General features: G+C 41.0%; 1 protein-coding gene across 35 annotated transcripts in view; it reads right to left on the reverse strand.

Annotated features, from left to right (window-relative positions):
• Nucleotides 1-6,813: 6,813 nt before the first annotated feature.
• The window catches only part of adgrl2a (adhesion G protein-coupled receptor L2a), an 81,982-nt gene continuing 65,595 nt past the window's right edge, over nt 6,814-23,200 (reverse strand). For 4 of the 35 annotated variants that reach the window (XM_048251774.1, XM_048251767.1, XM_048251748.1 and 1 more), the window contains 7 exons: nt 22,131-22,197; nt 18,883-18,974; nt 15,352-15,520; nt 14,990-15,118; nt 14,376-14,472; nt 11,224-11,352; nt 6,814-8,695 (listed from right to left, as the gene is read on the reverse strand). In XM_048251774.1, the coding sequence (XP_048107731.1) occupies nt 7,926-8,695; nt 11,224-11,352; nt 14,376-14,472; nt 14,990-15,118; nt 15,352-15,520; nt 18,883-18,974; nt 22,131-22,197 (1,453 nt within the window). In that variant the 3' untranslated portion in view covers nt 6,814-7,925. The other 31 variants (XM_048251770.1, XM_048251769.1, XM_048251754.1 and 28 more) reach the window with 20 other exon arrangements.

Consider the following 23,200-nt stretch of genomic DNA (forward strand, 5'->3'; position numbering starts at 1 on the left):
TCAAGTCATTGACTAAAGTAAAGTAATTATGTTATGAAAAAGTAGAAAAAATAGAAAAACATCAGTGATAGTTGTCTGTAGTGAGAAAAATGTACAAGGCAATGTTTTGATTGTTTCTAAGTGCCTTTCTATTAAAGGTAAGTCCTTGAGACATATATTTTTCATGTGTTTATCAGAAGCGCACTTCTCTGCCACTCTGCCAGATCTACTTAAGAAAGAATGATGGTATTTCAAAATCTGAGACAGAGAAGACAGAGAATGTCAGGACTATCTTGTTGTAACACACTAAATACAACTTACCTCAAGTAAACAATTGAATCATATGATATTTCTGAAATGAACAGCAAACAGTAAAGAAAACTGAATTGTCTGAAATGTGTTGAAACACGTGTCATTGGGGTATACTGACTACAGCGCCCGTACCACATTAGAGTCCAAGTGCCCACGAGGACCTGGGTACGAGTCTGACCCAGGTAATTTCCCGATCCCATCCCATCTCTCTCTCCTCATGGTTTCCTGTCACTTTCTTCACTGTCATAATAAAGGCAAAAAAGCCTAAACAATATACTTAAAAATAAACACATGAGCCACTAGTCCATCATATGTCAACATTTTTTTCACATTCATATTCAAGCATTTTCCATCTCTGCTTCTCTGAAATAGCACTTACAACAATCCAGGCTGCGAATAGCGCAGTTCCTCGTTTAGAAATCATTATAATGATTAGTCATCGTTAGTATTAATGCATGTCATAAGAGTCGTGCACCTGGCCTGAAACACTGTAAGACTGAGCTACCTGTGTTATTTTTTTGGCCCCTACAGCATTCAGTGTGTCCCATTAACAGTTACAGGTGGCCGGTTTATTATTTAAAAGAAAGAGCGTCGTCACCTTCGGTGCTTTTCATGGTCGACTGGTCATGGCTCACTGGCAGGCAGATTTATCCGTGGCTGGACGTGCCAGTCCTCGTTAGTTCCCCAGGGGTGTGTTGGCACCTGCCCAGACTGGGCACTGACATCATCCTCTCCGAATGCCCTCGGCCAGATGCCCTCTGCCTCCGTTGGCAAACGCCGAATGTAGGACGATTAACTTGCACTAGCAAGGCTGGGGCTGGTGGTATGTGTGTGTGTGTGTGTGTGTGTGTGTGTACGTGTGTGTGTGTCTGTGTGGGAGGTGTTTATGAAGTGTGTAGGAGGGGAAGTATTTCTTTTCAGGCACTCAATCATTTCTTTTTATGTGATAGAGCCTCGAATGAAACCTTCCCTGATTGAAGGATTCATAAGGTTAATATGAGTTTTGTTTCAATGAATGTTCTCTTCTGGCATTTTCAACTCATTCATTTCTGAACAAGAGCCTCCATTTCTGGCATCAGGCGGACGTTGCTTTTTTTAGTTCATGTCCACAAGGTTCCATTTCCCACCAAACCATTGCAGGAAATATGTTATGTTTCTGTGTAATTGAACAAAGATATGCTTATTAACATTGAAAAGAAATGGAAACAGGAGATCAGGGTTGTTTTTTTTTTCTTTTTATCAGACTTTTTATCAAACTAAAATGAGGAATTGCATCTTGCTTTTGCGTTTCTTTTCAGAGCTCAAACCAGTTATGGATCTGGGGAAGGCTTGAACTGACAAGGGACGTCTCCTATAGTACCAAGCTCTTCCCATCACTTTTGATGGTCTAATTATCAATAGTCTGCATGAACAGTTCAAGGGAAAATGAAAGAGATATGATATTAGCACATCTAAGAATTTACTGGGCTAATGTAACTCTCTGTTCCATGTTTTAGTGCAATGCACAGATCTACTACGTATACTGACAACTGTAAATATAAACAGAAGCAGTTAAATATGAATAAAACTACAGAAAGTGGTGCTACTTAACAACCCCTTTTGAAACCTTTTTCACAGCCATGGATACAATGAGAATTATAGCTTTTTACTGGTGATCTAATGAGCACAATTTAGAAGTAATTTCAACTATTAAATAGGGCATATGTACGACTTTAACTAACAACATGTGGCACGTGTTTAATTTAAAACATTAAAATAAAAAAAACTGTGCACTCTCAAATGAAGTGAAATGGTGTGTGACGGTTAAGGTGGACCTTAGCGCAAGGCAAAAAATTAATGAAGAAATGTTTTTCCACCCTTTCATTTGAAGAATAAATTAGAAACTGTCCCGTCACATATTTGACAGCATAAAATGTCTCATTAGAGGGAATGGCCTAATCTTTTATTTTTAATTTTCTGTTTAGGCAGTTGTAATATTCAGCACAGGCACTTTAGTAACAATTGTAGCAAGGTATTTTTGAATGCATGAATAGAGCCATGTTCTCCAAATGGAATATAAAATAGACACAGGCAACGCATGAGTACGCAAGTGTCCAGATAGTGGTGACGAATAAAGGCATTCTTATATTGCACATTTTATGGGTCACTCGATAAGTATCTTCATCAGTGGTCATTTTCAGGCAGCTAAAAAGAGAAACATTAAAAAAACACTACTGGATTTAAAAAGTAAAATGCTTGAGTGACCTTGACTGTAAGATTTCAGCCTATGTATGCATCTTCAGGACTCATTGGATTTTAAGTGCCCATGGGGGCAATGTGTTTACCAATTTATAATAAGGACTTTTGCTTTCCAAAAGTAGATTACTTGTTAGTAGTTTTACATTAGACTGGTGCTGATAATGTGAACTACTGCTAAGTAAGGGTTACAACTATATGAAGTTTTATGTAGTAACTTAATCATTTTTATTAATAAATAATTGAATAATAAATAATTGAATTGTAAGTACACATTTTCTATTGATGACCATAGAGGAGACCATTTGGATTCTTTATGATCAATCTTGTCTGAGCTAGAACTAGAATCTACAGACTGTTCTTATCACTTTGATATCTGAATACACAAACATCTCCTTATTTAATTTAATCTCTCTAAGAAAATAGGTCTCTCTAAAATGCAAATGTCTCCATTTGATCTCTTCCCATCCTTGGTCATAATAGGTTTCTTTCTCTATAAAACAAAAAGACATTAGACAATACAACATCTCTACCTCTGGTGAACAGATCTTTCTCTGGACTATTGAAAGTGGTTTGCATTGCACAAACCAACACACCTTTATACTGTAGCTTTGGTAGACACGCTAACATTTTGTTAAATCTATTGTGAATCCATCCTATGTGTTTCTAGAAAATAGCAATTGATGCAGCTGATCATGAACTAAGTAGATTTATAAAAACTGATGTTTCCTTTGAAACATTTTGTACCCGACATGTTGAACAGTTGAACTTTCCCCATGCTTCTGAGTAGATTCACAGGCAATTTGTCTGTTCTGCACATATCACTCACTTTAGCTTACATGTGAGTTTGTGTGGCATCTGGTATTGCAATAAGTGACAGTCGGACCATTTGTCCATTCAGCCATTCATTAACAGACAAGCATCAAGCAGGCCCCATTTGTTAACTTGCTTTCTTCAATAATTTGTGGATTTCAGTAACACGCTGTAATGCTTAGCCCCAGCTGTCACAGAAAAGCATTGCACTTTTTTTTTTGAAAGAATAAATTCCGCTTTCCAAACATAGTCCTCAGCTAAACTGCTATTTTCTCCCCGGCTAGGGACAATCCTTCACCAGGAAACCTGCCACTTGTGCTCTACTTATTTCTGGTCATCCCATTTTTTTTTTTTTACACAAAGCCTAATTTTGACAAGGCTGATAATTCACTGACTTCTAAATGATTTTGTCATTCCCCCTCTGCCGGCTGTCATGTACGAGTCCTCAGCCACACTAGGAGTAATAATTCACTTGGTACTCCTCGGTCCTCTAAGGACTGCTCCTGACACATGATGAATAGCAACAGCTCTGAATCATCAGCATTGGGAACTGTGCATTACATACACGACAGCACTACACCAACACGGACATGCGAAACAACACTTTTTACTGCTCATGCTATGGGACTCACAACATAGGGTGAAAAAATAGGCCTAGGATATTTTACTAAGTCTAATTATGATTTATGCCATTAATTAGAAACTTTGTTGAAATTCTGCTGCCAAGATTTGAAACTCAAACATAGGTTCTACTTTTTCATAGAGGTTGTGGGCCTAATTACAACAATCTATTTACGCTTGTTTAAATTATGAAGATTCGTTTATGTGTGAAATCATGGTTGTCAATCAACAACAATCTGCTTATGATTATATATATAATAACTTATCACTGTTGAATGTCACAAAGTATATGTCAAGAGTATGTTTATGGTGTTGTGAACACCTGTTTCAGTTTGTCACATCTCACTGTATCAGGCTAGACACAATTGCCTTGAGAGTGGATTTCTATTTCTAAGAGGGTGTTCTACCAAGGTTGCCTATTGACCCCGAATACAGGCAGGCCTTTTTATATGGGTCTTAAAAGACAAACACAGTTAAGGAGGTCAAATAGAATCAGATACAGTTAAAAACAAAGATTGACAGATTGGTTAGTATATGCAATAACTGTAAAGACCTTCCAATTACTGTATACACAACCCGTTTGGACTAGAAGACTGAATAGAACTAAATAAAACTTGATCATAACAACACTATTTGGCTGTAGCACAAATTATTTAACTTTCTCTATGACAACAGTGTTGATTGATATTCACGGATTGAGAGACGCGGTAATTTGAGTAATTTCAGTTTTGTGCAAAAACTGTCTTTTACTTATTCAGGCATCTCTAGACATCACTGTTTCATTTTAGAGAGAGAGAGAGAGAGAGAGAGAGAGAGAGAACTTAATCACACAGACAAACTCAATGCCCAAAAACTTCAAAACTTCTTAACAATATATGTTTTTAAATCAAAATAAAGTTAAAAGAAAATAAAAAAATGGAAGGATGTGACCTTGAAAAGTCTATTCTGCCTGAAATACAAAATGTTTTCCAGTGACATTGCTTTACATTGTTCTGTTTAGCACCTCTATGCCCCCATTGCTTACACTCCTCCAGGTGGCAAATCAAGGCTGCAGACTGTGCCTGCTAGCACAAGCTCACAGTCACAAGCTCACTGTGTAACAAATACTGTAGAAACTACATTCTCCTCAACTCATTGTGTACTATGTAAACACATATGCATATTGCTTGTTTAGTTGTGTTGTTTTAATGCTGAGTACTGCAGTTAAGCACCTCACATTGCTACTCTGCATGAAAGGCACAAATAAACGAGTTGATTGATTGTTTTGATTCGGATTGATTGAAATACAGCCGAAAACTGGATAGATTAGAGTCTGTGATCAGACCAGTGAGCTATTATCTACTGGTAGTTTTATTATTATTTAATTTTATTTATCCTTTATTCTACCAGGGAAGTCCCATTGGGATCTTAATCTCTTTTAAAGGGAGCTTTCTAAAGGGAGCTCTAGGACACCAAATGTACAATAAGTTAACTGGTCTCAAAGCTGAGGAGTTTGAAAGTTACAGTTTGTTTTGCAATTGGACACAATTTTATGGGGTAACGAAAGACATTTGATCACAGAGTGATTTCATTGTTCAGCCATTCTTTTGTACAGTTCAATATGCTCTTTGTATTGTTAACTAGTGTTATAGTTTTTCAGCCACTAGGCTGTCTATCCACTGGGTATTACAACAGTCCTCTTAAAAAGGAAATGGAAATAATTATCTTCTCCTGGGTCTGATAATATGATCCAAGTCCAGTTGTCTGAAATGAGTTTTGTATGAATTGTCTGGGGTCACTACAGTTTGGAGATCTGTGATTTGCATGTGACCAACACAGCCTTTAGGTACCATTACATGCAAACCTTTGCTCTTCTTGTTCACAGTGAGTTTGTGTAAATATGGATATACATAAAGGAGCATATGCAGATTGTATGAACTCTGTCAGACACATTCACACAATAAGGATTTCCTGATAGACAACCTCTGTGCTGACCATACCTGTCAACATTTAGCTTTCCAAAAACGGGAGTTTTTTTTTTTGGGGGCAGTGTTTATACTGGATCTGTGGTTGCATATTTAATACATGTGTTTCAACACTGCATTTTGGTCGTTGCTTTTACCTTACCATTACCTTACGCATGCCAGTTATGTGTAGCCTATCCGCCAGCTGCCTGCCTGCAGCCTACTTCCAAAACTCCAAAGCTGCTTGCTGTCAGATTTGGTTCCGAGGGCACACGTTCAGTGTATCAACAACACTCAAAAACAGTTTATGTGATTTGTTAATCAATTAAATTCCCAACAATTTTACCATAGCTAGTTCTGGAGTAGGCCATTCAACTAGCCCGCTTGCTTATGTCGAGACCCGCTTCCTTATTTGGGTTTTGGGTTGCCAGGTTTTAGCCTATGACAAAACGGTTGAAACTGAAACTAAGTGATCATGTATGTGTAGTATGTATTTCATACACAATCTGGCAACCTGGGAGATGTCAGACTAATAGAAAAAATGAATGGATCAATGATTTTAAAATGAAGTTTGATGGCCATGCAAATTACGGGAGTTTTCCAGTAGAAATAACAAAACGGGAGGGTGCTGGGAGATGACCTTGAAATACGGGACAACCCGGGAAAAAAGGGAGTGTTGACAGGTATGGTGCTGACCTGTACTATGCATTCAGTGCTGCATGTGCATAAACTGAAATGACTGAAGTAACATGTTTTCTGATTTAGTCATTCATCCATGTAGTCTTGGACTCCACACAATATGATAACACATGTGCACCCCCCTCCCCGACCTCAACCACACACACATACACATATACATACACACACACACTCACATTAATCTAGTTAGGGGAAAGAAAAATAACAAAGCTTTGACAAAAAGATTCACATGTATTTATTGTTTACGAAGTGTGGACCTTTACATTTCTTTTGAAAGTGATGAATGTCTTAATATCACGCTTATATAAAATAATGAACCATGTATATCAGTGCTTGAAAATATTCACAAAAGTTCACTGTTTCGAGGGGGTGGGGGAGAATAATAAAACAAACAAACAAACAAACAAAAAACCCAATTCAAATGAGAAACTACAGGGGGAAATTGAGTCCAGAACAAGGGGCCTACCAGTCCATCGCATATTCATCTGTTCTACAGATTCACATCACAAAGCGGCACTCTGAGTCGGAGCATTCTACATGAGCTGAAATGACTACGCGTTTCCTCTGGATGATGTCCACCGGTTCACTTGCATGAGCTAGAAATGGGATGTACTGTATATGCAGGGAGGAAACACTGACCACCAATGAGTGAGGTTTTTTTTTACACAATAGTCTCTTCAAAACATAGTTTTTTTTTAATTAAAATGTTTTCTTCATAATTATAGTTGTCATTGATTTCACTAGCAATACAACAAAATATATATAAATATTTTGTATTTTTTGTCTTGTCAAGAGTTCAATATACACTGGAGAAAATAAGGCCTGGGGCTTGATTGCTAGTGGTTATTTTTTTCTCTCACAGGGCCTCCCAAAACTCAAGACCTCTTCCAAATCCAATAGTGTCTTCAGGAACATTTCAGCAGTCAAACATTCCATTTTGTATATAATACAAAACAGGTTTAGACAGTGATCATGTTGATTGTGTGTGTCATTATGCTCATGTGTATTATATGTACAAATTTATGTAAGAAACTGTTTTTTTTGGAATGGTTGTCTTTTTTGTGTATATTTTTTAAATATCTTTTCATTTTTTCCAGCAACAGAAGAACATATAAATACATTATTGGGCTGTTTTTTTATTCTTCAATTTATATACAGTCCTGGCAAAATCAAACAATCTCATACTACCCTCCCCATAGTCATAAATGTTCTTCAAGGTTGAAGATGCAGATGAAAATTTGGTGGATACCTGGACATGTGGAGAGAATCCTCGACACATCTTACTACATTGCCAAGAGTACAGTGGTGAATATTTAAATCGGTCTAAAGGCTCGTGACGAGCTGCATTTGTCCTTCCCGCACATCCCCCTCGGGAATACATCCATCTTTGCTTATGGGAATAATGTAGCCGTCTCCCACTTTATTTATCTGGTAATAGGCATGCAGTTGATGCCCAGCGCCCAAGTTTGGCATGCTCTTATAGTAGACATCCTCACTTTCGCTCCTCTTGGACGGAGAAAGGTCCTCCTCTATGTCTGGGCTACACTCGTGATAAGGTGAGTCCCTCAAATTAGGCATACTAGTGTACAAAGAGTCTCTATTGGGGGACTGCAGGTTGTCGTCCGTTTCTGGCGTCAAGGGAGAGATGTAGCTCTCCATACACTCCAGTTTGCCCTTGTCCTGCGGGGGGTAGAGGAGGGAGTGTGTCCGCTGTGGGATCAGCGGCGCCTCCAACTCCCTCTGGTGCAGCTCCAGCCGCGGGTTGGCAGCGTGCACCAAAGACGAGGCGTCGGCCATGATGGCGTCGTCTTCGCTGCCACTGCTGCCACCGACCCCGACGGCCACTTTGGTTGAAGAAGAAGAAGAAGTTCGCTCCGTGTTGTGAGTCTTGTTGCAGGCCCTGAGGTTATTGTGCACCAGCTCCGAGATGATCATTTTCTCGAAAGCTGCGTCGTCTATGCTTAGTCCACAATCCACCACTTGCACACTGTCCCCGTAGTCTCCGTTACGCAGTGAATAGCTATTGTTAAAGTTACCATTTAGCGGTAGAGTATCCATTGCACTTGTTTCCCTCTTGCTGCTCAGTGAGTGTCCTGCAATGAGAGAGCATGTTGGGAGGGTTTACATTAGTTTACACTGGGCACATCGCTAACACAACGCTAATGCTACAGTAGCTCGTGTTAATGCTGTTCAGGAGTCATAAGGCCTCCAGTTCATTAAACTTTTATTGAGGAATTTAAAATTTTATGAGACTAAACAAACAAAAGGCTAAACAAACAAACAAAAATACTCCTTTTTTTTTTTTTTTTTGTAATGCATGCTACGAGTGGAATTGATGTTCAGAGTGAAAATGGTATGTTCTAATGTGTCTAAATGAAATCAACATAATTCATTTCAGTTTTGAAGAGTGAAGTTCAATATCCCAAACAACATTAACACTTGTAAAAAAATAACTTATGTTATAAATGAATAATATTAAAGAATTGTTTTTAGAAAATAGCAAACGACTGTGCAGACTTGCAAGCTGCCAAGACACCAACACTGTTAGGAGGTTTTTGAAGGTGAGAATGAGGGGGAAAATGTCAGAACATGAACGAAGGGAAAGAAAAGTCATGTCGAACATGGACAGCCATCTCTCTCACTACAAGGGCGAACAAGCAAGCACCCCACATCACTACACACAGGCAGGTGAACACACTCAATTAGCACAACTCACATCGTGTCAGCCCGTTCAGGCTACCTGGCCTAAGTGTAGCTGATGTACGAAAGAAACATAAACAAACAAAAAAAGAAACGTTTTATTCGGACAAGATGGAAAACTGCAGAAGTGAAAGAAAACATAAGACATAAATAAACACACAAAAACTTAGCAACTTAGTTGGAGCAAGGGTTCATCAAATTAACAATCTGCTCAGTGATTTCCAATACGAATCTCCTTCTAGACTTTCTCAATGACTGTCAATGTTCTCCGCTGGTTAAGGTCACTGTGAGAGCCTGCATTAGTCACAGCGACAGGGCCAAATGCACCCCCAGTTGATCGAGCAACCCCAGAAAAAAGCACAGCCAGGGAGGTCACAGGAGGCAATGGCAGGCCTTTCTGTGAGCCACCGGCTTCAGAGGAAGGCAGCCCGTTCTTATGCACAAAGTACACATAGCAATCGTGAGATTAAAGTCTCTGTGTCTGGCTTGACTCGACACACTTTGGAGTGTGGAATGTGAATGCATTTCTCTGAAAGGGTTTGGAGATTGGAGAGAGAAGGGTGGTAAATATGTTTTTTTTGTTTTTTTTTCGGTGGGACAACAACTATGTTGCAGGCACAGATATGGGACATTACACAGCTTTGAAAAAATAAAGTGGTGAGTAAGGAGGAAAAAAGGAAAGGAAAGAAAAGGGTAGAAAGAAAGAGAAATGACTGATGCCAGGAGTTATATAACAATCCACCTATACCTTGTTGTAAAAGAATTTCCATCCAGACAGATAACGTCTGGAGAGAGGGGGGGGGGAACTGATAAGAGTGCAGCTCAATTGAAGAGTGAGAATGCCCACTATTACTAGAAATAGTCTTTTCTCCCTTTTAAATTCAACACTGGTCCAGAGACCTAGAGCTGGTGTTAAATCCTGACATTTACACACTGAATGCCATTAGAGTTGAGAGTAACATTTAGCATATCAGTAGTTTAATTAAAGTGCATCATTACACAAAAGGCATGCATTTATATGCTATACAATATCCAGCAGGTTCCAGATGTTAGACACACTTTCATAAAGACTTAAAGAGACTCTAAAGCCTCAGACATATTTACGAAATATTCAGTCAGGAAAGGGAACATGGACATCAGTGCAGAGTAACGTTGAATTGGATTTCTATTTGGTGAACCACTTGCCAACTGTATGAGAATGTTGATGATATAGATAGTGAAGCAGTGGCAATGCCAGTTTTTGTGTGGTTGTTCTTTGATTTTGTTTAAAACCATGCTGAAAAAAATTTACATTTGATAGGCAAAGTTAAGTTTTACTCCCATACTTGTCTCTCTGTAGGTCACTATAGAAGGAGGCAGCAGGAGAGAGCAAACAACAGAGATTAAAACATGTTCATACACCTTTACAACACGGTCATTCACAACACATCAACTCCAGAGTTTGGTTTTGACAAACACAGCATCATGAGTCAAATGCTTTAGAGTCGACATTCGGAACAGAAATAGAACATGATAATGTTTAGTTTAGTTGTTAACTACTGATGAAATAACAATACGTTAGTGGTTCTGAAAGAAATCCGCTGCGCAAAGTAAGATGAACATACAGTACTGTATAAAATAATGCATGATTTCACACCCAACACATTTAATGTAAGTTCAACAAGATGGGTTTTTGTCTCCCTTCTATCGTATTAGTACTACATAGCAGTTATGTTTTACAATAGGCCATATCAAATGTATAAGCCGTAAATAAATATAAAAAAGTAAACTCAAGTAATTTATTATGTTTGTACATACATTATTATTTTCAATTGCCGAAATGCAAAGCAAATGAAAATGTAGAATGACATTTATACAGTTTAGAGCAACAACATGTGTGTGTGTGAGTGAGTGTGTGAGTGTTAGAAGAGCAGTAACACACCTGGAGAGTTAAAGACGGGGGCAGCGGGCGTGTTACACACGACCGTTTCAGCCAGTAAAGTGTTATAGGGGTTGTTAGTGCCTTGCGGTCGGAGGAGAGGGTTAGTTAGAAGATAATTGCCTGTCATTCCTGGAGCAGAGAGAGAGAGAGAAAGAGAGGAATGGGGACAGAGAGTATGTATCATTGTATGAGTTCTTTAAGTAAGCATTCATACTTACTAACATACTGCATGTATAGTCCTATCCGTACTACACTCTCTTTAGCAAACCTGTCAATAGTGGAAACGTCCACAGATTTCAAAATCATGCAGGGAAAGTAAACCAAGGGGGACTATATGTACCAAACACAATTTTTCGATCTGTATGAACACTGCACCAACATACTGTATGGTCCTCTTTATTTTACATTCTTCTGTCTAAACAGCTGGACAATTGTCCAAACTCCATCTTCGTCTGCAAGCCTCTGCTGATAAACTGTGTGCCTCTGCTGATAAACAGCAGTGACCCTGAGCATGGCCATCATCTCATCTTTGCAGCAGAGTCTCAGAGCTATCCAATCAAGCTCTAAAGGGAGAGAGCACTGCTCTGGAGCTCTGAAGCCTCTTAGAAACAATAAGTCCGGCAGAATCTTTACTTTCTGGTATAACTTTTTCCTGTAAAGTATAAAGTTGTCTGATCTTCTCGAGATGAGATGAACAAACTGGAATATCCCTAAACCTCCCTCTCCTGAGGAGTACCACCCACTGAATTGATCACATTATCTCTGAATATCTTCAGTTAGACTTTATGAGTATAACTCTGCATTGGCGACCAATCCAAAACTAAACACTGTAATCTTTTAATAAGGTCTGGGTTGGCACAACCATTTGAGATTAATGTAAACCTGTAAAATTTAAGAGACGGAAATTAAATTATCATGCTTCAACTAAAATTTCCCTTCCCCATAAAAGTCTGACATCTATAAGAGACCTTATTATATCAATAACTTAACTTAAAAGATTTACAGGAAAACTAAGATACTTCGGTAACACTTTACTTGACGGGTGAGTTCATAACACATTCATAGCAGCTGTCATAAACTGCACATAAAGCATTCATGACTGTTTCATGAGACATGACTCAACATTCATACCAAACCTTTCATGAATGTGGAAGACGACAACTTGTCAAAATAAAAGTCCAACAATCGTAAAACAGCTTTGCCGTTTTTATTCCAAACCTCTTACCTGATCACATCACATCTAAGTCAATGGGCTACTCCAGTGCCAAAACGACAAAACATGGTCAAGAAAATTATTTTTCTTTCATAAATATGTATTTGTTTTATGATGTAACCTTTGCAGATGATTTCTCATCTTTTGCTACTGGGAATGTCCAACCGTTCCAGGTTACACAAATACGTTACACAAATACTCCCAGTGTTAAACTCATTACGAATACTTCACAACTTGTATAGTAAAGTGACATTCGATGTAGACTTTATAAGATATTCATGAAATATTTACAAAGGCTGGAAAGATTAAATTAATGGTATCCATTATGAAATATTGGAGGCAAATTTAAAACAATGCTGCTTTGCGATTGTTGGACTTTTATTTTGACAAGTTGTCGTCATTCTGTCTTCCACATTCATGAAAGGTTTGGTATGAATGAAACAGTCATGAATGCTTTATGTGCAGTTTATGACAGCTGCTATGAATGTGTTATGAACACACCCGTCAAGTGTTACCGATACTTCTCCAAATGTCACTAAATTTGAACTGAAAGGAGGACTATTTCCATAGGCATAACACGATCAGCTAATCAATTGTCACATATCCAAAATACGGCAGTCAGCTCACAGAGATTCTGTGTCTGTAAACCATCTCTGTCAAGTTGGGTTGAAAGCTGGCGTTTGAGTCACAGATATATTTTTAAACCCCCACCTCACTGCGACCCATCTTTCCCCAGAATGCACTGAAAGCCATTTGAGAGCGAGCTAGAACAGCGTGACTGGCCAACCTGCGCTTCCCTACCAGGGTCATTCAGAGTTGAACATCATCTTCTCATCACCATATCTGTGCTCGGGCTAAATTATGAATGCTAGCTCTTTCTAGGGCCTAAGTGGATAGAGTCCCAGAGCCGCAGCCCAGCCAAGCTAACAACACATGCACAAGGGGATGCGGAGTGGGGCGGGGTGGGGCGAGGACCTCACAAATAGGATTTGCTGGGATTGTAAGAATCTAACATCATATTAGTGTTAATTAAAACTGTAAATTTTGCTGCAAATAGAATTATAATTCAGAAAACAATTTTGAGTCTGTTTTTGGGTGAATCCTAAAGGGTGTTACTGGGCCAAAAGCCTGATTGAATCCCTCCTTTTATCGCCCATTTCCACCACTTCCCAATCCCCCTCTTCCCTTCTTTCTCCATCTCTTTTTCTCTTTTTTAATGGACTGAATCTTGAAGTTTGAGTGCTTGAAATGATCAAATAATATTAAGCCCCATTTTGTGTTCGGCCTTGCTGCCCACGGTGACGGGCCATGAAGGATTTGAAGAGGGATTTGATGCCTGTAATCCTGTTCTGGCTGTGCGGTGACACCGACCATGTGAGAGGGAAGTGGAGGGCCACGTTTATCAAGCCACGGCAGGTTATTGAGGAAACACCAAAACATAACGGAGAATGGGCCCAATGTGCCGCTATGTGCGGCTGCTGGAGCCACCAGTGACTCGCTTCTTTCACCCATTAAAACACACACACACACACCCTCACACTCCGCTGGTTATCTGCAAGTGAAGGGACAGGGGAGTCTCCTGTAATGACCTGTCTGACAAACGCTCTATTGTGTATCATTGCATGTCAAAGCTTATTGACAGTGATGAACTCATTTAGAACTAATTAGGGCTTAGAATGGCTGACAGAGTTCGTTCACACACTGTCAAGTGGTGAATTAAGGGCTAAGGAGGCCATTACTCTGCCTATCATAAAACATGGATATGCTAATCATACGTGTGAAAAGATGACTAGTGGCCCAGGTTGTGACAGGTGTTAGCACATGTCGCAGTCTGCTTTGCTACTCTTTAACATTTCCTTCAGCTTTCTTTTCTTTCACCTTCTCGGGATGGGCATGCTAGATCTTGTCTTGAAGGAGTGGAGATTTCTCTATGACTGACCTTGGTTAAGGGTTGATGTGCTGTTGATGTCGCCTGAGATAAAGGAAGATTCAGATTGCTTTCTGACGGTGTCGTTCCACATTCTCCGAATACGACTCTGTTAGATCCATAAAGCACAGGGGTTATATTTGGAATAGTGAGGGGAAAAATATATACATGAACATTCCACCATACATCCAAAATACATGAGACTAATATACCTTTCTTGATATTGCTCTTCAAAAAAAAAAGAAAAAAAAAGAACCACTAACCACTAGTTACCTTAGATGGCATATAAACAACATTAAAACTGATGGCAGTGAGAAGAACTTTGGCAAAGATGAAAATATTTATGTAAACAGATTGCGAGAAGTTTGAAAGCAGATGCAAAGAGTGGTATATGCAGTTACGGACAAATGCCTCGATTAGTTGGATAAGCCATGCATAGAATGCCCCATTTTCTGTGTCTTCATGTGCAAATGTTGTAAAGCTCTCAATTTATTGTGCATCTGTAAAATTAGATTATTTTTGTTGGAGACCTTCGGATAAGACACAGGGCTGCTCAATTCTTGCCTTCAGTACAAACGGCCGACTGAGTGGTGAACTCGATTAGCCTCCGTGTGCCTGGACAGTACCTGGGTGCCAGAGGAGTAGCGGGCACTGGTCCTTGTGGTTGATGTCTTGGTTGAACTGTGGGAACTTTCAGTTGGCAAAGTTCCACAGCAGTAAGTGTGACGGAAGCATTTGCTATACTCCTTTCGCACCTGCCATGCAAGTAATAGTGGAAGAAAGTTAGAAAAACTGCTACTTCGGGTTTCTCTTTGAGCCATATGAAAATATTACCAACTGTCAAAACAACAAAACGTACTTGTCAAATATGTTTTAATAGTAGCTTGGCACACCATCGTTAATTCGATTACCCACCAAATGTTACACTAACAGATGGATACTTTGCAGTATTTATCTTTTTTCAGTATAAAATAAAATATCCACTTACTTTTTTTTGAAGAAGGCAGTGGAATATGAAGATAAACATCCCCTGGATGGTGTTGAATATTGTAAAGAGATAGGCCATGACCACAGAAGACTCATTGATGAAGAACAATCCAAATGTCCACGTCAGAACCAGGAGGAAGAGCAGAGCAAAAGCTCCAAGAACCCAAGATCTAGAACCACAAATAGAAGAACAAGCAATTTGTGTTTCATTTTTCGTCCATCCACAAAATACACTGATAGGCCTCATCTCTAGGGTATGCTAAGGAGACATCAGTAATGATGAAATGCTAAACACCCACAGTGTCCATCCACTGTTGAGTCTGTTAGCATGAAAACACTAGCTACATTTAGCTTGAGAACTGCAGATGCCAACATCAGAGCAACATGTTAATTCAGCTTTACACTTCCACTGTTTGGTGGAAAGGGAAGCACTTTCATTTTGATGGACCTCTGAGGATCGTCATCAGGTGTTTCTAGAAATGCTATCAACACACCTGCCAACTGAAAATACAGGTGCTTGTCGACTAACCCATAATTATATTTTGGTGCTTTTGCCTTTATGAAGATGTCGAGAGAACAGCTGAGAGAGACATGAAGCAGGAGGGAGAAATAAAAAAGTGGTGAGAGCGGGAAATGACCGCTGGTCGAAACTGGACCCGGGTAGTACCCGTCAGCACGCATGCTGTGCCATAGTGCCATAGCTCTCCTGACCCATGTTTAAACTGCACCCTTTTAACACAGTGCCAAACGGACGTCTGTCTCCACTGGGCCACCTAAAGAAAGTGCCACCCTGGGGAGATTTGTTTTAGCGTAAATCTCTTAAATGACAAACAGTTTTTGTCTCACACACAACAAACAGTTATTCTCTTTCTCTCTCTCTCACACACACACACAAAAAAAACACACGCACGCACAAACGCACACACATACAACTATGATTTAGGGCTGCATGTTCAAAAAGACGGGAAATTATGGCATGTATCTTGAGTTGTGATTCTATTAAAAACAGCACACTAGACCAGAGCGTATACAGTATAATAGGCTGACAATGGGTCTATGTCTGGGAGCGCTGAGGAACTAAAGAAATCGGTTAGAGCAGAGGGAAGAACAAACAAAGGAGTGTGTGTGTGTTTGTGTGTGTGTGTGTGTGTGTGTGAGAGAGTTGGTGTGTGAGGGTGTCCGGAGGAGTCCCCCACACACCGCGGGACACCACATGAAAGACATCCAACAGAACCGACCACAGACATGGAGGATGAGGGCGAGCACACAGACAATGACGAACCCCTGCAGGTCAGAGGGAGGGTGGAGGAGTGAGGGGGGCATCAACTACAGGCTGAGGGGATAAAAAGGACTTTCTCACTAATAATGCTCTTACTTGATGAACGGTTTATTATCCTCATAGCTAGAGACAGAGCAATAAGCAGGAGAGAGAGACAAAATTAGACCAGAATGATCAGAGCATAATTAGCATGCATTCAACTAAAGACTTGCAACTTTGATCTTGGAACTTGCAGGAAGATAACAGTTAAGGAAAAAAAAAAGAAAAGAAAAGAAAGTATAAAAGTTCTTCACAAGCATGTTAACCTCTAAGCCATCAGCAAACACTGTTGTGTTGCTAGCGTAATGCTGCTTGCACAGTAAAGAGAGAGAAGCGGTATATGATGAAAGCTTACCCTGGCAAATCGGTATTATAGTAGCCGTCGCATACACGATAATTACTGGTGGGGATGGACAGACAAACAGAAGAGAGGAGACGAAAAAACAAAAAGAGGAGCAACGAGATGCTACTGGTTAGAGCCGTTGACATGCAACATGCAATGATCACATCCCCCCTCTCCCCTAAACACACACACACACACACACACACACACACACACACACACACACACACACACACACGCGCGTGTACAGAGAAAAGCATAATGATTTTATACACACACATGGAGAAGAACACTGAATCGTTTGCCCCATTTGTGGTTGACAATTCTCCTGAGGGCAAGTGCAGATAACATGAAAGCAACAGCATAGAGATCACACATCTGTTGGAGATATTTCACGGACAATTTCATATTTTTCTATGAGCATACGCACGCTGCTACATCCACGCCATATTCTGACATTTGTAAACAAAGCGTCCTCCTGTCATGAAAATAAGCCACTCAGCAAGACTGATGCACAAACCATCAGAGCAGCCATCTCTGAAATCAAGCAGGCCAGGATATGGCCCAGATATGGCCAAAATATGGGCAGAATATGGGCAGGATAGGATATGGCCAGAATATGGGCAGGATATGGGCAGGATATGGGCAGGATATGGGCAGGATATGTCCAGGATATGGCCAGAATATGGGCAGGATATGGCGAGGATGCCCTGAAGTCTACAGCTGAAGAGGCACAGACCTGCCTTGTCACAGGAGGCACACTGACTTGGACGGTAAAGGGTTGACTGGTGATGCCATCAGTCCCTTATACCATTACACAACTATGACTAGTGATTATCATTCCACCAATCCCTTATTACTTCACACAACTAGAATTCCATCCTTATCGTGAGTCAGACATTAACAGGCTGATGTAAAAACTGACATAAAATAATGGAAAATTGACAGCAATAAGTCATACATAAAAATAATAAATAATTGGCTATAAAAGTTTTACACTATCAGAAGCTGAAGCCACAATTCTGACTGTTGTTAACAATATCTTTTACAACCCATATTCAAACACCTCGCAGTTCCTTTAAAAGTAGACAAATGTTCCATTTATTCCTCTATTGCACTATGTGTCAAAATGAACCCATAATAAACTGTTCGTCCAACAACAGTATCTCGTTAGGCAAAAGACCATTTGTCACAAATTCTACACATTGAAGCATCCGGCGAAAAGGCTAACGTGTGCTTAAGTAGTCCTCTCACACTTTGAGAATCAGGACAGATAGCATAATGTGTTATCTTTCCCCCAGTTTGCAGGAAAACTACATGGAAGCCCTTGTGGGAGAAGTGAGCAGGATCAAAACGCTTCTTTCTTCATGGGAGACATATGGCCAGGCTTTTCTGGTAGCCCTCCCAGCTGAACCACTATTTTATGTTTGAATCAGCACTCTCAAGACACACACGCACGCACGCAGACACACACACACACACACAACACAGGGCTTAGGAAAAGGATTTCTGTCCAACGCAACAAAGTCTGAAAATGCTCTCTCAAAAGAGGGGTGTTTTTTCATCTCTCTGAACAACCAATTCATACTGTAGGAATGCACAGAAAGGAATATGATCTAAGTGGGATCAATCTGTATTGCTCTTGCAAAACAAGCGGAAGAGTTCAATGTATATTGGTGTGTGGAACTAAAGACATTATAAGAGAAATAAGCATAAAGATAAAGACTTTTTGTGGTTCTGTAAAAAACATCACAGAAGAAATCTCTACCCTTTTACAGATCTAAACATCCAATGTTACTGAGAACAAACAAACACATAAACAAATAAACAAACAACGAGCCAGCCGGCAAAAGGGCTGAGAAACAACTTACTTTATATTCTCCAGCCGGCTGGAATCAGGTTTCAGTGAAGTCGTGTGCTTGACCATTTTATACATGGTTATGACCAGGAAGATCAGATTTAACTGTGGAAACAAACAGAAGAACAGAAATAATCTCTTTGTGACGGAAACACATTAAAAGAAAAGAGTACAATTGGAGCAAGATGTTAATTAGCCTGCAATAAAAAAAAAAGGGCTTGATGCATTGCTTCAATTAATGTGTATTTAGCCTGTCGCAGGACTCCGTCTAGTCGTCTGGCGCCAATTTAGTGTCATTCTATATCAATAAGAGCTGGAAAATGCATTAGAAATCAAATGGCATGCTACAGCTGCTTCCAGGGCCAAGCCGTGCAGTCTAAAGAAAGACAAACAAACCAGCCCTGCTCAAAACAAATTGTTGTTTGGAAAGTCTCCATACAATTTATTCAGTTATTATCCGCAACATGAATTAGTAATTGGACATGTTGGACAACACAAAGGCGACTTCAAAATGGTAATGCAACAAGACAGGCAAAGTGTTCTTTCCTTCACCAGAGTTTCTTCACTCTCTTTTCATTTATTTTTTTTAAAAAAAGACACGTTCCACAAAACTCCAACTATCACAACAGTGAAGATCAATATTCTCATCTACACAGTTAGCCAGTGTGTTTGCAAAAATATACTGTGAGACAAGATACACAGAATATAACTCTAATATAGAACAGCCCCTTTTATACCACAGACCACAGTCATGGTGTCTTGTGTGTGTGTATGTGTATGTGTGTGTGTGTGTGTGTGTGTTGCTTTTCTGCAATCGGCTGAGTGAAGGCTTCAGAATACCTTCCCCAGCAGCCAGCCAGGAGTGATGACAGCGATCCAATGAGACAGTGTACAGGGACAGAGCACTTTCAAGTAACCTCGCAGAAGCAGTGTTCCCACCCATCCACCCACCCATCCACCCACCCATCCCCACACAGCACACACACACACACACACACACACACACTCTCTCCCCGGCTCTCTCCCAGGGGTCTGTTGTTACCTTGCCGCTACCTTGCCACACGAGCCCTGGTGGGCGGGTGGCGCAAGCACGGAGAGAGAGAGAGAGAGAGAGAGAGAGAGAGAAAACAAGAGAGAAAGAGAGAGAAAGAGAGAGCGAGAGAAAGAGAGAGTGAGAGAGAAAGCGAGAGTGAGAGAGAGAGAAAGAGACAGAGGGAGGAAAGGAACTCCACATCCAGGCCTCCTTAGCTCAGCTCAGCCTCAGTGAATCAGCGCAGTTAGCCAAGCGCACGCGCGCACGTGTGTGTGTGTGTGTGTGTGTGTGTGTGTGTGTTAGGGCCCCACGCCACCCTGGGACCGGCGGAGAAAGCTTTTTCGGCCGTGCGCACGGTGGGTGAACTCCCCGTGAACCGGATGAAATATTTACGGTGCAGATGGAACTGTCCGGATGACAAGAACTGCTCATGACGTGTCATGATCCAAGCCTCTGCGTTCAAACTGCTCAAGCATACTAATGCCTTCCAACCTCTCATTACTTCCATGTTCCCTTTCCAGTGAGCTAATACTCCTGCGTCGCCCGCAGGCAGACCAACTCCAGCCTGTCTCCGCGCCCAAAGAGCCTCTCACAGCCTCCCATTCTGTCTGGCTTCAGGACAAGTCATACAAAAGAGAAAAGCAAAAGAAGGACGAGGTTGAGGAGGAGGAGGAGGAGGAAGAGGAGGAGGAGGAGGAGGGGAAAAAACCCTCCACTTTGCTGCACCAGTGGAACGACTACCCTAAGAGTCCACCGAGGAGTTTGACACAGCAGGGCAGCTTTATTACTTGAGCATGCGTTCCTGAGTTTCAGCTTTTTCTTCCATTTCATCCACCCACCACCTTCATCAACAAGGACAAAGCCAATTTGTTAGAAAATCAGGGTCGCGAGGTCAAGGAAACCTTCCAGTTACATGGTCCCTCGGGGGGATCCTACCTTTGTACTTTATCTTTCGTTGTCAAACGTTGCAAACAGAGAAACAGCCTGAGCTAGCTCCCCGAGAACTGCAAACCCTCCCTTCTGTCCGACCGTAAGACTTCACAATAAATCAGATGCACCTGGGGTTGAGGGGACTACTGCACAGGTGACTAGCACAGAGTTGCTGATGGCCATCTCACACCAGAGAAAAAAAAAAAAAAAAAAAAAAAAAAAAAAAACAAAGTAGACCAGTCAGGCCGTAATGAGACAAACTCTGGGAAGTACATGGAATAAATAATACACGACCTGGTTTGACTACGGGCTGTGGCTGGGGACGAAATGACATTTGTGGGATTATTTTCCATACAAAGTGTATTTGATGTGGTCCACAGTGACCTTTAGCTTCTTCCATCTCATCATCACAAAAAAAAAAAAATCTAGCAACTAAATAAGATTCAAGAAGCTCTTCCTTATTGCAGTGATGTGGACGTTGAGAGACGCCTGGACGAGGTCAGCGGGACTGTTGATGGGCCCATAAAGCCAATAATGAACACACTTCTACACAAACACCGTCCATCCCTCCTCTCCTCTCCTCTCCTGTCTCTCCGCCTCATCTGGTCTCCGCGTGAGGCCGCCTGCCACAGTCGGCCATCCACCACAGGGAGAGATTAGAGGACACACCAATAGACAGCGCACTGCTCAAAAGGTTAGCCCAATAACAACCCTGGGCTATTTCATTTTTTATGGGCAGGAGTCACAGTCCCCCAGGCCCTCTTAGGTCCATGGCTCACCGATCCGCTAGCAGATAATAATGCCACGACCAGTAAATAATTGGTCGGCTGAACAGTACATATGTCAGCATCGGATGGTATGGCCTTCACCCGTATAGACCTTGACCACACAGTGATGGATGTATATACACTAGCTGTCACAATTCCCTCATGCCACCCTCTTCATACATATATACATACATATACAAAATTACACATCAAATACAATCATTTCTTTATTGTTACTTTGAAGCGCTGTCAAGATTGTCATTCATGGTAATTATGGTGCGAATCTAAAGAGAGTATAAGAAAAAAAGACACCGTTCTCCATTTGCACGCAACAAAAGATCTGATCACAGCACGTCTGTGCCAATTACTTCAACCACGAGAATCACCCATATTGAGAGCACCAGTTTTTCTATCTCGTTTCCCTCTCTTGCTCTTTCTCTCTGTGGCACGCACACACACACACACACACACACACACACACACACACACACACAATCAGAGCAAAGTGCATTTAAATGTAATCCATCTTACCATAATGATGAAGGTAACAGGTCCTATGAAGCTCCAGATGAAATGATTATCCACCCTTAGCCAACACCTGGGGGGTACACAACACACACCATTTGCATTACATGACTTGCAGAAAACTGTTTACATTGCATGACTTGCAGAAAGTGGTTTACACTGCATGACTTGCAGAAAGCGTTTTACACTGCATGACTTGAAGGAATCTGTTTACACTGCCTGACTTGCAGAAAGATGTTTGCATTGCATGATAAAATAAGTGTTTAGCTTCTCTCTTGCATGTAATTCTCACGTGTGGAAAAGGCAGTGGGGAAGGCCAGATAGAGCTCCGACTGTGAGACTGCTATTAATTAGTGTGACAAAATGGCATCCATAAAGCACCCGCTGCTGGAAAGCACTTCACATACAACTGGCCACCTGAGAGCCCTTAAACAGAGGACACACACAGGGCGATTCCACAAAGGGCAGTTTCACACAAGGCAGGACCAGACCACACTATCGGTCTCAGTCTGGTCTAACTCACTGGTCCAAAACACATACGGATCCCGCCATGAGTCATCAGCTAGCTATCTAGCATCGATATTCCCATGCTGCTTCTCCGCTAACAGGCCTTCACCTGAGGTATGCTGCACTGTACTGCACCATAGCAACGGCCAAGCCCTCTCCAGCTAGCTATCAGTTAGTGATCTGACGGCTGGTTTCTTATGCCAGAATGTTTCAGCTTTGCTATGCTACGCCACAGCAAGGGCAGTAATGGTAGCTTGGCAATAGGTTTGACCTCTACTGTAGCTAAAACTTTAGATTCAGGATGTAGAGTTGGCCAAGTTGGCCGAGTTGGATGCCTTTTATACCCCTGAAGTCAAAAGTCACTGACTATGGGGGAGGGAATTGTGAAGGTACCCATGCTGCAATTCTAAATATCCTTGCTGTGTTTGTAATAAGTTCTGTTGGGAGAAGTTTAACGTAAACATGAGGAAGAGATGATTAAATTCCAGTCATGGGGGGCTTTGCATACTTCTAGTCTCATTTGGCCAGGAAAGCCAAAGTGTATGAAGTGTGCACAGAGGACTGTTAGT

The sequence above is a fragment of the Alosa alosa genome, chromosome 9 (genome assembly GCF_017589495.1).
Source record: "Alosa alosa isolate M-15738 ecotype Scorff River chromosome 9, AALO_Geno_1.1, whole genome shotgun sequence".
Lineage (NCBI taxonomy): Eukaryota > Metazoa > Chordata > Actinopteri > Clupeiformes > Clupeidae > Alosa > Alosa alosa.